Source organism: Dendropsophus ebraccatus, chromosome 13 (assembly GCF_027789765.1).
Source record: "Dendropsophus ebraccatus isolate aDenEbr1 chromosome 13, aDenEbr1.pat, whole genome shotgun sequence".
NCBI lineage: Eukaryota > Metazoa > Chordata > Amphibia > Anura > Hylidae > Dendropsophus > Dendropsophus ebraccatus.
Genome location: NC_091466.1, coordinates 44,075,554 through 44,091,071, shown reverse-complemented (window position 1 = coordinate 44,091,071; position 15,518 = coordinate 44,075,554). Strand labels below are relative to the sequence as shown.

The following is a 15,518-nucleotide window of genomic DNA, read 5'->3' as shown; positions in this document are numbered from 1 at the left end:
TGAAACAATGGGTAAGTGAGTGGAATCATGAAAAGAATCACCCGAGAAAACTTGGGTGGGGAAAAGAGAATGGGATGGCTAGATAGTATATTGGCTGTTTTTCAGTCTGGTACAATACCAGACAGACTGTCAGTTACTAGGCATATTTTATTCCTTTAATTGGCTTCTCACCTCAACTAACATAGTTATATTTGTAGGACTCATCAAATGAAATGTTTTTGCAAACCTAGCTCCCAAACCTAGCTGGTCTTACTCACCAAACCTTCCTGAGTATTTTGAGCCGTCTCCCGTCTTTCTAGCTGCTGCCCTTCCTGAGAAAAAGGTTTTCTAAAAGCCGATATATACATGCAAGATGGTGCTGGCCAGGAAACTACATTTCCCATCATGCATTGCTTCCTGCTGCTTGCTGGGACCTGTAGTTCTACAGAAGCTCTGTGACCTGATATATTGTGATGAGGATGGATAGCAGCTTGCTGGGACCTGTAGTTCTACACAAAATATCAGGTCACAGAACTTCTGTAGAACTACAGGTCCCAGCAAGCTGCTATCTGTCCACATCAGAAACTGTGTGACCTGATACATTGAAGGTAGGGAGAGAGGTAGCTGGGAGGGAGGATACAGAGCTAGGGTGGGTTCATACTGAGGAATTCTCGCAGATAATGTCTGTGCGCCTTTCCGCCGGCTCCATAGACACCATTCTATGGGCCGGCGTATTCCGCTATCCGCCGAAAGAAGTGACATGTCACTTCTTTCGACGGATAGCGGAATACGCAGACCCATAGAATGGTGTCTATGGAGCCGGTGGAAAGGCGCGCGGCCGTGCGCGATGACATACTGTGGGATTCCGCGAGAATTCCTCAGTATGAACCCACCCCTAGACAGAGGAGAGAGAAGAATCACCCAGGGACGCTGCAAGGTGAGGCTGAGGAGGGAGGACGCACATGGCCAGACAGAGGTCACAGGTCACCACACTGCCCAGGAAGCGGCCGAACTCCGCAGCTGACACAAACACACACACTGAGAGATTTATAACCTGATGACACACAGGTCGGCCGGCTGCAGCGTTCTCTTTAAACATGCTGCTTCCCTGTCACAGAGCTAGCCAAGGGAGCGGGCGTGTCATCCCATTGAAGAGAGAGCAGGACACGCGTGTCGGCCTGGACTCCATTTAGCTTATTTTGTGAATACTGAGGGGGGGAATAGGCAGGAATAGCTCCAAAACGGCTCAAAACAGGTAATTACTTGCTTTGAGCAATATATTGAGCTAGGGGTGGGCTATTTAACACTGTAAAAAAGATTTTGGGGGGGATACCCCTTTAAGTGAAAACTTTTTTTTATGGCTTGGGGGCAACTTTGTAGTTTCATACAATTTTTTTTTATATACCATCACTTAAAGAGGACCTGTCACCCCCCTTGCCGGGGTGACAGGCTCCCAACCCCAGCTAGATCCCCTTATACAGACCTCATCTGGCCAAGTCCCGTTCCCGGAGCCGGTCCCGGGACGGAGATATCTCGGTCAGAAGCCGGCGCGCGCGCTGTGGAGATAAGTCCGGCGTCCATAGAGAATGCATGGAGCCGGACTCATCTCTGCAGCGCGCGCACGGCTCAATTCATTCTCTATAGACACCGGACCTATCTCCACAGCGCTCGCACCGGCTTCTGACCAGGATATCTCCGTCCTGGGACTGGCTTCGGGAGCGGGACTCGGCGGGATGAGGTCAGTATAAGGGGATCTAGCTGGGGGTCGGGAGCCTGTCACCCCGACACAGGGGGTGACAGGTCTCCTTTAATGGGTGTGATAAAGAGCAGCAATTCAATTTGTATGTTTGTTTGTTTTTTCCATTTCATTCAATATAAAAGACAATATGACAATTTTATAGTCTATGGGGGGAGATTTATCAAACGTAGTGTAAAGTGAAACTGGCTCAGTTGCCCCTAGCAACCAATCAGATTCTACCTTTTTTTTCCAAAGAGTCTGTGAGGAATGAAAGGTGGAATCTGATTGGTTGCTAGGGGCAACTGAGCCAGTTTCACTTTACACCATGTTTGAAAAATCTCCCCCAATATGTTCCAATTTTATATAGTATTTGTTGTCTATGATAAAACATTTTTGGGTCATTTATTTTGTTATTTTTTACTTGTGTTTTTTTATTGCTTAAATAACACAGTACACTACCCATTAGGTGCATTATATCACTCCTTTTAATAGAAGGTCCCTTTCACTCAGCAGTATTTCCAACTATTCTTTATCTGTAGCAAAACTAGGAGTGGAACATTCTGTATTTATTCTGGTTTACAAGCACTGATGCAAAATACTGTATTATGAAAGTGGACTCATAGGTTCATGTCCATTGCAGATATGGACATTTTATAAGCTTTCAGCTGCGATAGCAACCCATCAACACTTCATAGTTGCAACCTGTCAACAATTCACAGCGGCACCTAATAGGTCAAAAGGACAGGGTCAACATGGTACCAGCTGTATGTCTCAGCCATGCCGGGACTTTGACATACTATGTTTTGTTGAACAGGAAAAATAATGAGGAAAGAAGAAATAAATAATGAATAGAATAGAAATAATTCATTTCTTACTTCCGCTAATCTGGAATGTTTGTGGACCACTTCTGCTTTGTTCATAGGAGTCAACTGCTGCAAAACACTGCGGCTGTTTGTCAGTGCACGGGTTAAGCGGGCAAATTTTGTCCATCCTTTAGAGAAAAATAGAAAAATAGCGGAAATGGTGAATTTTGAATATCTTCAAACATGTTTATTATTGACATTTCTGGAATTTATTGAACTTTTTGTTTTGTTTTGTTTTTATCAGTAATAAAAATTAGTTATTATTTCTACAGATTCTTTCTAAATTTGTGGGGGGAAAAATTTGGATTAGGAAATATTGGATATGGCTTAATGAATAACCACAAAGTTTTGGCTTGATATGGCTTCCTATAAAATCAAGAGTAGAACCTAATCTATTAAAAGGCAAATTAAACCAGACAGAGGGACAGCATCATGTTTTTCACTATACAACTAACATGCAATAAGGATGGGACGAGATAAAAGTACTCAAAAGTAAAGATGAGCGAATATACAGTAATAACAAAGCAAATTGCTTTGTTGACTTGGCAGTCAGCTTATCAGCTCCGTGTCTACCCCCCCCCCCCCCCTGGCCTGGAAAAGCTGCATCCAGTCCTAGGAAACGTCTTCCTGTTTTTCAGGACTGGATCCAGTTTTTTCCGTCACCCGAGCGGCACAGAGTTAAAAGGCAGCAGGCTGATAAGCCGACTGCTGAGCTAACAAAGCAATCCCCTTTGTTATTACTGTATATTAGTTCACTCTACTCAAAAAGATTCATAAATCAATATTTGAGAAAATACATCCATAATATGAAATCACATATTATAGCATTCATGCATATAAAGCATTTACTATTTATGGGCACATGTTTTAACACAGTATAAGCTAATATAACTTGTGTATGACATAGCTGGTAGATAAAGATACATTTTAGGAAACTTCTTTATGTTTGATGGCTTTTCCAACAGTTATCTAAAATTTGAAGGAAAAAAAAAAGTTTAATTTTTCTAAAAACAGCACCACACCTGTCCTCAGCTTATGTGTGGTAGTGGTATTACAATTCTATTCCATTTACTTTAATGGAGGTGAGCTGCAATACCAAATACCAACTGAGGACTGTAAGAGTAGCGCTGTATTTCTATCCTTTAGAATGGAGAATGGAAAAGATATATTCAGTAGGGACATTTGTGAAGACCGGCATATTTGTACCCTAGTCTTAAATTGGGCCCCATCCCCTTTTGCCTAGCCAGGAGTGCATGCCTTTTAGTAAACCCGGCCAGCCCTGCTCCTGGTGAAACAAATCTGCCCCTGCTGTATTTGTATTATTATTTAGGCATAAATCAGGATAAATCAGCCATGGGAGGAGGCTGACCTTGTAGATTGGCACTCACTTACAGAACCTGCCATCATTCATTAGCCACATGTCCCCTATAACAGTGCATGTGTAGCCAACAAGTGATGATTTTTTTAAAGGACAAAATAATTTGATCGCCTGCCAGCAGTCTCCTGCTGCCACATCTATTCCACGGAGCGATGGCAGCAGATCGTTGCTATAGTGACTGTTGACATTTTGTTGACATGTTGAAAGACAACAATCAACCGACATTGTGCATGACGGCTGATCATTGTCTTCTATTATAGTGCGTTTACACAGAGAGATTTATCTGACAGATTTCTAAAGCCAAAGCTAGGAATGGATTTGAAAAAGAGGAGAAATCTCAGGCTTTCCTTTTATGACCTGTTCCCCTTTTCTAGTCTATTCCTAACTTTGGCTTCGAAGATCTGTCAGATAAATCTCACTGTGTAAACGCACCATAAAACAAAGCGATTATCGTCCATAACAGTTGGTATCGGCCAAATACGGCCACTAATCGCCTCATGTAATAGGGACTTTATCCTAAGGGCCCTATTATACAAGACTATTATCGTGAGGAAAAATTGTTAAATATCGTTTAAATTTAAACAATATTTTTAAATAAATTCTAAAAAAAATAAATAATTTAATGTAAATGCAGGCTGAAGCTAAAATAATTAGTAATCATTTGCTATTTGTTCAGTGTAATTCCCATTTGTTTGTTGCAGTAACGTTCATAACTGACGACTATCATTCTGTGTAATATGGTGAATGCTTTCAGGTAGCTTCATTTGTGATAGTTTTATCTTTAAAATTACTTTGTCTAATAGGACCCCAACATATCCTGTGCAAAACCTGTGTCCTCCATTCATAGGCTGGACGGTGCCAGGGGCCGAGCCCATAGCCAGCCTGACAAATGTGCCGATGGCGTCCCTGGTAACCACTCCCCGGCCAGGCATTCCAGCTGTGTATTGTTTTTGGTTATGCTGATGTAGCAGGTGTAGCTGCCAGTCAGCTTTTACTCCTATTGGAGTTCCTGCCCAAATCAGACCCTGGGGCTGGGACTTTACCTCCCTTAAAGCCCTGTCTATTTCCTTCCTTCCTTGCCTGTGATAGAGCCTTAGTTCCTGACTGTTATCTTAACCTAGCGTTGTATCCTGACAAGTATGCCTGGTTTTCTGGCTTTGGCTTTAGACTATTCTCCTGATTATGAATCTGTACTTTGCTGACAGTGTGTTGCCGACCCTGCTTTCTAGACCATGAGTTTGTGTTTGTTCGTCTTGCCACCATTTTATGTTACACCTGTGCAGGCTAGGGACTGTCGACCAGTTATCTGCTGCCGTCTAGGGTAGTTAAGGTAATTAGGCAGGGACAGCGGGCGAGTGCCAGTGCTAGGGCTTTACCTATTTTGTGTCTACCAGTTTCCTAGTCTGACACCTCCATTTAGAAACTAATACATCATAATGTAATAATGTACCCTAACCAAAAACTAAAAACCTTTTTTTAGGCATGTAGTACCGGCACTACTCACTGGACACAGGTGGATTACCAGACTAAACACGTCTTGAAGCTTTGGATGAAATGTCTCGCCCACGGGGTGCTCCCCTTCCTAACCAAAAACTAAACACAAAATACACTAACTAAACCATTTATATAGTACAATATTCTGAAATACGATAGTGTCCCCTTCCCTATAGGAGTCTAAACATTGGTATAAAATTAGTCATGTGATCACTACAATCCTCATAATTAACTCTAATACCACAATTACATATTTCATTGTAATACACAAAGAATTCCTATCGAGAAATAAAGTTCCTTGAATGACCTGCGTTACAAAATACTTCATAGGATTTATAACTAACATCTGCTCGGGATTCAAGCTTACACAGGCTTAATTCCACAAAGGTTACATTTTTGCTTGTATTTTAGGTCAAAGAAGAGAAACTCTAGAAAGGGATTGATTTCAGCTGCTCCATTAATTCACATTAAATAGCTATAAAGCAATCTATGTAAATAACCAAGTGGTAACTTCTGCTGTTTATTACCACGTTGCCGCTTGATCATTTGTCTGCCCTTTCAGAAACATAGATACTTTGCCAGCAAAACAGCTTGTCTAGCTAATGATCTTCCATAAGAAAATAAATAAAATCTGAATATGTAAGATAACCTGGCAATGGATGAGCAAAATATTAGAAAATATTGAAGTAGCCTCTATAACTGATTCCCATTTGCTTGATGTCAATTTAATAATAGTTAATATAATTATATACTGTATGGGAGATGTTTTTTTTTTCTTTTTCTAGTCCTAAAAAAGACTTTACTATAGTGGAATGTGGATATAACTGACAACTACTACCATGTGTATATATACCACTATACTATACTGATTACTACTATTATTCCTTAAAAGGACTGTTGGGTATGTTTGGAAGTTAATCACCTACCTGACTAACCACACTAAGGGTATGTTCACACCCTTTGAGCAGAGAGCGGCAGCTGCGGAGGAGCCCGCGCCCTCTCATTCACTGACAGTGGGACACTGAACATGGCGGGATTCTGCCGTATTTACTCAGTGTGAACATACCCTTAGGCTCCGTGCACACGGAGCAAAACAGGCAGAATCTCGCTAGCCTCCCATAGACTGTCATTATGACAGGGAGGCTGGCGAGATTCTGCCTGTTTTGCTCCGTGTGCATGGAGCCTAAGCCCTGCACCTGCTCTGTATCAGCTCTCCCTGTGAGCTAACAGGCCGCAAGTGATTTGAGCCTCTAGAGACCTGGTACTTGTTCTTTGGTGTAATTTGATGAAGAGGTTCATACTGTGTATTTTTTTATATATATATTTAAATAATTAAGATAGAAAAATTTGTTGTGTGCCCTGCAGAAAGTGGTGTATTCTTTCCAGTCTGACACAGTGCTCTTTGCCGCCACCTCTGTCCCTGGCAGGAATTGTCTAGAGCAGTAGCAACTTCTTTGGACAGTTCACGTCACAGACAGAGGTGGCGGCAGAGAGCACTGTGTCAGACTGGAAAGAAAACACCACTTACTGCAGGACATACAGCAGCTGATAAGTAAGGAAAGACTTTTTATTTTCTGATTGTAATTTATTTTCATTTCATTTGTTTTGCATATTATTATGGAGGCCACCATCTTGTCTGAGCTGTTTTTAACAACACTTAGAGACTACAAGACTGAACCAACTAGGCCACACCAAAGGACTCGGGGCAGATAATTTCTATCATCATGGCGTTTACAGTTGTATTACCACACTGCTGTTTCATGCAGTTATTTCTCAAAGGCCCTCCTTGACTGCCACTACTCCCAGAAAGAGGTGTCACTTGAAGCCAGTGGGCCCCAGTGCAAAATCTGTCACAGGGTCCTTCAACTATAATCATTCACTTAAAGGGGTTGTCCAGTGCTACAAAAACATGGCCACTTTCCCCCTTTCTTGTCTTCAGATTGGGTGGGGTTTCAAACTCAGTTCCATTAAAGTAATTGCAAACCACACCTGAACAGGAGACAAGAGAGGGGGAAAAGTGGCCATGTTTTTGTAGCACTGGATAACCCCTTTAAAGTACTGTCCTTGTCATATGGGGAAGACAGAGTTAAGGGGCCTCCTCAGGCTTCTGGGCTCAGATGCATGCACACCCTCTGCACACACTATAGTTAGGGTCCTATTCCACGGGCCGACCAGGGCCCGATCAACAATGTAAACGAGCACCGATCTGCTAGATCGGCGCTCTTTTACTGGGCCTATTCCATGGCCTGACAATCGTTTAGCGAGGGCTGCAGGGACATCGTCACCAATGTCCTTGCAGCCCTTGTTTCATACTTAACCTGTGCAGGCTGCAGGTCTTCTCCTTCTGAACTGACAGACCGCTCAGCCAATCACTGGCCACGGCGGTCCCAGCCAGTGATTGGCTGAGCGGTCTGTCAGCTCAGACAGGCCGCTCCGAAGCTGCTGCGGTGCGGGACCAAGAGAAGGAGAAGACCTGCAGCCTGGTGAGGTAAAGTATATTTTCAAATCATCGGTCGCCCGCCGCGCACTGCTATTCCACGTAGCCAACCTATATGAACGATCAGCCGCTGACATGATTATCAGCTGATCGTTCTCTCTCTTCCACGGAGCAATAATCGTCCGAATCGGGCTGATTCGTCCGATTATCGCTCCATGGAATAGGCCCCTTGCTCCATTGTCTCCAATCCATCAGTGCTCCCTTGTAAATAAGACTGCTGTCTTTCAGCTTACCATTGCATCTCAGATGGAGAAGTCCTGGACAGAGCAGTTTACACAAACTAATAACACAATACCACAAGTGGCATTAACTCTCAGCTTTTCTGCACACTTTCATCCCATCCACTTTATCCTTTCTTTTGGGTGCAGTGCTTCAGGATCACAATACACCAATAGCAGCCCCGTTCCATGAGCAACCAACCATTCTGATTTCCTGGAACCATGCCAGAGGACTTTGGCCTGCCTATTGTAGCAACACAGGACCCATAGAGACACCCAACATGCACACAACAGAATAGTCTATGGCCATAATACAACACACACTGTATTCACATTACACACACAAGGCAAAAACGACAAAACGCCAAAGCCTTTCTTCCTCGACAATTGAGCAGTGCCCTGGACAATAAGATGGTCGCTGTCAAAGTGAAGCAATACACATCTATGTCTCCAAGGGTAATACTCAAATCAGGTGTAGAGATGAGCGAATCTAGGGCATACTCTGCATTTGATTACTGGTGGCTGCTTAAGAAGTTGGATGCAGCCCTAGGGAGTCCTGGAAAACATGGGCACTGTCTATGGCCTATGGCATCCATGTTCTCCAGGGCAGCCTTAGGGCTGCATCCATCTTCTTCAGCCGGCAGTAATTGGGTGTATGTTCTGATGCTCTCTGGTCTAGCTAAGCAGGCCTTTAAGCTTTTGTTTTGACATGCAGAAAAACACTTTCTCAGCCAATCGCTGGCCATGGCAGGAGACAACAACATCCAGTGACTGGCTAAGCCTGAGCAAACCTGAGCCCATATACCAGAATTGTGACAATTCTATGTTTTTTACTTTCCGACATTCCCTTCCCCATTTTCTCAACTATACAAAGTCGCTTTGCTGCTGCTACCCCCAATTTTGTACCTTTTACTGCAATATTTCCCCCTATTATGGTTCCTATTAGAGATAGGAAAACACATTAACTTGTTTCACCATTACTACAGTTATTAAAGTTGGATGCAGATCTGAAGGTTCTTGACCTGAAATCCATGCTGCACTAGGCTTATCGAGAAGCACATTTTATTTTTAGTATGTAGCTATGGGGTCCTTGCTTAACTTTCCCGAAAGCAATGATTAATTAGAATTAGAACTAGGACTTGGCTAGCACTGTGTTCTGCAATGACATCTTAGCTGGAACTTTCTTACCCCAGGTTGTCTTAAAGTTAACTTCTCAAAAAACCTTACATATATAGAGAGGCTGAAATGTATTCCTCTTGCCCGAGACCGTATTCTTGACTTTCTTTCCTCAGAGACTAGATCTCCTTGCTGCTCCTGGCGCTCCACCCCCAATGCCTAGAAAAGCTGGATCTGGTCTTAAGAAACTGGGAGAAGTTTCCCAGGACTGGATCCAGCTTTGCCAGGCACCCAGATACCACTGTATTCTTAAAGGGATTATTCCAAGATTAAAAATTATCCCCTATCCATGGAACAGGCAATAACTAGCTGATCGGTAAAAGCTAGGAAACCAGAGGTCAATTGCACATGACTGACTGCCGCTCCATTCATTTGCTAGGGGATTTCCAAACATACTGGGCAATGTTTGGAGGTCACATAGACAGTGCGCTCTCCCACTCTATTAAACTAGGTGACCTCCGATCTCATGATCAGTGGGGGTACCAGTGATTGGATTCCCACCGATCAGCTAGTTATAATTTCTAATCTTGGAATAACCCCTATTAATTAAACAGCATCTTTCTTAATAATATTAGTAATTGCCATTTTGATTAATATGATCCAGAGCTTCTTCGTTTGAGAAAACATACACATTTATTTTTGCTGTTTTAGAATTTCTCTCTTACCAGTAAAGGACTTATTTGTCATGGGTCATATTTCAATTACAAGTAGAAATTTACAGTAAATACACTAAAGGATTTAAAGAGAAACTAGAAAATAAAGGTATTGTTAAAATATTAGTGTCAAATTGAGGTGCAGGAAAAAGTAAGTGAAACTTTTGTAACTACCTGGTTTCCTGCATTGATTACTGATAAAAGGTTGCAAATATAGACAAACAGAATCCAAGTAAACTAATAACAAGGGTGTACCTTAAAGCGGTACTCAAGTAATTTTTTTTTTTAATTAACTTGTCAGAATGTTATATAGATTTGTAAATTACTTCCATTTAAAAATGCCCAGTCTTCCAGTACTTATCAGCTGCTGTATGTCTGCAGGAAGTGGTGTATTATTTGCAGACACCGTGCTCTCTGCTGCCACCACTGTCTATGTCAGGAACTGCCCAGAGCAGTAGCAAATCCCCATAAAAAACCTCTCCTGCCCTGAACAATTCCTGACATTGACAGAGGTGGCAGCGGAGAGCACTGTGTCAGACTGGAAAGAATACACCACTTCCTGCAGGACAAATAGCTGCTAATAAGTGCGGGGAAATCTTGAGATTTTTAAATAGAAGTAAATCACAAATCTATATAACTTTTTTTCAATACGCAGGAAAGTCTTCTACAAAGTGAGAAAACTCAGGACATCTGCTACCCTTGCTGGCTGTGGGTGTCTTGTTAAGATTATTCCACTATGGGTTATGTTAATTGAGGTGAGGAAGAACCTAGGGTAATAGGGTAAATACCTACTAAAGACTCAGCTAACTAAAGAACTGCTGCAAAAACAGAAGTCCATGACTACGTAAAGTGTATCGCTAGGCTTGGCTCACAGCCTTTGAACTCTGTTCCACTCCTTGACGCTCCCCTCCAAGTGCCCGGAAAAGCTAGATCCTGTCCTGGAAAACTTTTCCCAATTTCCCAGGATTGGACCCAGATTTTCCCGACACCCGAAGCAGAGCATTCAGAGAAAGCTGGCTGACAAGTCAAACCACTAAATATTATGGTGCTCACGGCAATAGCGTGATCCCAGAAATTTAAAAATGGAAACAGGCCCAACACTAAGGATTCTTCTTTGCAGTTATGCTTTGTTCCATATAGTCCGTATACATCCCTCAGACAGGGCGATTTTCGGCCCATCCGTTGCCTTTGTTAACTGTGACAAAGGCAACTAACGGCCCGAGACATCTCCTGTCTGAGGCCCCCTTCACACGTCCGGAAAAACAATCTGGATTTCCTATCAGGAAATCCGGACGTATTTCCGGACCCATAGACTTAAATTAGTCATGGACACCCTTCCGTGTTCCGTTCCGGAAAATAGATCGGGAAAACATAGGACATGTCCTATTTTTGTCCGGAACTTCGGCCTGGACGCCCCCATAGAAATCTATGGGAGCGCCGGAATCATGGGCACTTTCCTGATGTGCATCAGGACAGTGCCTGTGATTCCGGACTGGTTGAGAGCCCGCCGGTACCTCCGTGACACCCCTCAGCTCACCTCTCTGCCCTGCACCTGGCTCCCCCCTCGTACCTTCAGTGCCACTACCCCTCCCCCATCTGCCCAGAACTTCAGCGACACTACCCTCAAAGCCCCCCTCAGACATTCAGCGCCACTACCCCTGAAACACCCCCCCTGACCCTCAGCGCGCTTACATGCCCAAGAACACCGCCCCCCCCCCCCGGTTCCTCAGCGCCACTACACGCCCCCCCCCCCCCCGGATCTCTGCGTCATCCTCCCGCAGGACCGAAGCAGCGGCGCCGAAGATTTCCATATCCGGCCCCGCCGACCTCCCCCACGGACCGGAGCAGCGTCGGTGATGTCAGTGACCCCTGGACCCCCTCTCCATCTGTCCTTGTTGCCGTCTCCGGTCACCGCCCCCACCCGAACTCACCTCATGCTGCCTTCCGGATTGCACCAGCCACAGGACAGGTGAGATCACCCCCCCCCCCCCAGAACTAAAACTCCCACCATGTCCTGCTGACAGGTCATGATGGGAGTTGTACTTCTGCGGCCTGTGGCCATCCAGGTTGCAGAAGTACAACTCTCATCATGCTTTGCTTACAGGTCATGATGAGAGTTGTACTTTTGCAAGCTTTGACCATGCAGTTTGCAGAAGTACAACTCCCATCATGCTTTGCTGACAGGTCATGATGGGAGTTGTACTTCTGCAAGCTGTTACCATCTAGTTTGCAGAACTACATCTACCATCATGTCCTATTTTTACTTTCTGATCAGGAAATCCTAAAGGTATTTCCTGATGGTTTCCTGAAATAACTGCACAGAAGAATGGTGAGTGTCGGGCCTCTTTTCATTTCTAAAAGACATAGGGGGAGATTTATCAAAAGGTGTAAAATTTAGACTGGTGCAAACTACCCACAGCAACCAATCACAGCTCAGCTTTAGGCAGTGCTGAAAGGAAAGCTGAGCTGTGATTGGTTGCTGTGGGCAGTTTGCACCAGTCTAAATTTTACACTGTTTGATAAATCTCCCCCATAGACTGTTGTTAGATTGTGTAGATTGTGTTGATTATTGTGTCTTGATATGAATCAGACCACATTTTATTAGTAATAAATCAAGGGATTACTTCCTTTTTTTTTTGCAACCATGCATTCCACTCGAACAAAGTAAAACCTGCTGCCACTATTTATTTTTACGGTGACCCTGTGAATTGACTACTATTTATTATAGAGGTAGTCTGAGTTCAATATTAGACCTGTACTCTCCACTGCCTGATAGTGATAGATCAGGACGGTAGTAAAATTGAATGTTCTATGTGATTAAGGACAGAACATTGAATTTACTACCATCCTGATATATCACCATCAGGCAGAGGTGAATACAGCTCTAGTATTTCATTCAGACCACATCTGTAATGACTTTGGGTCACATAATAATGAATGGTGAGGATGTTTTTAGTTTCTAGTGATTGAATGTATTTGACACTAACAGAGTTCCCCCCCCCCCCCCTATTCTTTATGTTGTGATGATCCTGTATGTTCACCAGGTGAGAAATAACAAATATAAGCTCTTTCAGCAGTATTTATGTCTCCCTTTGTCTCACGCTAAAGCTCCATCCTTCTTCCATAGTCTTCTATGGCTAGCATGTAACCTGATCTTTCCGTGAGTTGATCCATCATACAAATGTAATTGAATGGTTAGTCACCATTTATCAATAACCCCTATTGTTACTTTTTTAAGAAAAACATAAAATTAGCAAACTAATAATATGTCACAATCACATCCATCTTCTGACCTACATTGAAACCTATTTGAGACAACCATCCAAAACTGTACAAAAACTTTAGAAGGTAGTACTCAGGTCTAGATAAGTGGATGGTCTTCTCAAAGAGGGTCTTTTTTGGAGACTTTTCATTAGATTTTAAATAAAAACCGAAATTCCAGATGATTTCTTTAAACTGTATAATAAAAAAACATTATCACAAGTATTTCTGGGGAAAGGACAGTCACAAAACCACATATTTGGGGGAATAAAATATATAACTACTAGTAAAAAGCTACAAACTACTAGAGCAGCTACTGGGACTTACTTTGTGTGTTTTTTAGTTGCGTTGATCCAAGGTGAGCTGCGCGAAAAAGAATTCCCGTTTTGTTTTTCTTTTTTTACTTGTTCAAAAAAAATAAACAGTCATAGAAATGAACAAACAAGTAAAGTCATAGTCGAGCGTCACGAACACCGTTCTCAGAAAACATACATTCGTTATAATGGAGATGGTAACGCAATAGAGCAAGCAGCTACTTAGTTATTTCTACAATCCCAGGTGAAAGGTCAACACTATATAACACTGAGTAGCATTTACGTTAAAATAAGATTTATTTTGTGGGCACTGATGTCTATGTAGAGTGTCCTGCTAACTGACTATGTCTAAATACAGTTCTCAAGGAGAAGCATCTAAACACGTCTTAGAGGGGTTGTCCATTGGGATATTTAGGCTCTTTTAAGACTGGGTAAGTGCGGAGAGGTTCTTTATTGCCTAGCTTCTTTATTATTTTCTATATACTTCCAACTAGCAAATTTACAGTAAAAACAAAGCAAATAGTTTCATAGTTACATAGTCAATACGGTTGAAAAAAGACACATGTCCACCAAGTTCAACCAAGGAGGGGATGGATACAGGGAAGGGGGAGGGGTGATAGGTTCTATACATATGCATCTATATTATTTTGGTCTAAGAACTTGTCTAGCCCTGTTTTGAAGCCCTCTACTGTTTTTGTTTCATTAGCTCAGCAATCTGCTTAGCAGCCTGCTGCTTTTGAAGTCCATGCCACTCTGTGCCGCTTCACCCTGGGTGCCTGGAAAAGTTGGATCCAGTCCTATGAACTTCTCCCAGGACTAGATCTAGCTTTTTCAGGCACCCCGGTTGGAGTGGCATAAACTTCAAAGGCAGCAGACTGATGAGCAGATAGCAGAGCTAATAAAGCGATTCGCTTACTTGCAACCATATGTAATGTTTTCCCTAGCCGCATAACCCCTTTAAGGCCCACCAGATCCACTAGGTTGGGTCATTCATGTTCAGTTCAATCCACTCACACAATCTGGCCTATTAGTACTGGGACAGTTGGTTTTCACTTTACATGCAAGCAAAGGAGATTGTGGGAAAGTGTCTGCACTGTTGCAGGGCCAAAGCTCAGAGAGGAAACCAGGAAGTGAATAGATCCATGGGGAAGAAAAATGGTACAGGGATGTAAGTTACTTTACTCAAAACAGCACATTTGTTCTCCTATGAACATAACAGTAGATTTAATATTTCTAATCTTCTGTTAGTTTTCCTTAAAGGACCTTTCTTAATTCAGTATCACACCCATTTGACACGTGAACGTCCAGTTGTCAATTTAATTCTAGGTTCCTAGGATAAGCAACAAAGGTCCGGCACATTGCGGTGTTCTAAGAAAACATGCTCCAGAACTGTTGTTTCATAGAGAATACGAGCATTTACTAAAATAGAAAAGAGCTAAAGAGTCCTTTTTAACTAACTTTCAAATTTATATATCCTATAATAGTTATTTGCACACATCCTGTTTTCTGCCTTAACTAAGGAACCTGATTTTCCATTGTGCTATGTCAACATGGTAGAAAACCATTAGCATGAACCACTCAAACCCAGGAGATGTCAAGCAAATATAATGAGTAAAAAGAGAACAAACACACCAGCCACCTCTCCATGATTTTATTCTACAGCTTCTTGCCATGTGCCTCATCAGATCAACCCTAAGCTGATTTATAAGACAGTGGCACAATGCGCACTCAGCACAATGCTGACAATTCATGTAAAAGTCAGCAAAATATACCAATTTTTCACGCTCCAAGTTTAACTAATGTATGACTTTCAGAAGATGGCATTTACATAAGATAGCCAGTGGCTCTATATAGGTCATCTTTATATATGATGTTGCTTACGGTGAAATATCACGTAATTTATCACAGGTCAGGTACTCCGTATTTGCCAGTGCTGAGCCACCATCT

General features: G+C 42.6%; 1 protein-coding gene across 2 annotated transcripts in view; it reads right to left on the bottom strand.

Moving 5' to 3' along the window:
* The window catches only part of KCNH5 (potassium voltage-gated channel subfamily H member 5), a 189,264-nt gene that overhangs the window by 116,004 nt on the left and 57,742 nt on the right, over nucleotides 1-15,518 (bottom strand). For both annotated transcript variants that reach the window (XM_069949841.1, XM_069949842.1), the window contains exon 5: nucleotides 2,593-2,708. In XM_069949841.1, coding sequence (XP_069805942.1) covers nucleotides 2,593-2,708 — 116 coding nt within the window. The remainder of the gene's footprint in view (nucleotides 1-2,592; nucleotides 2,709-15,518) is intronic.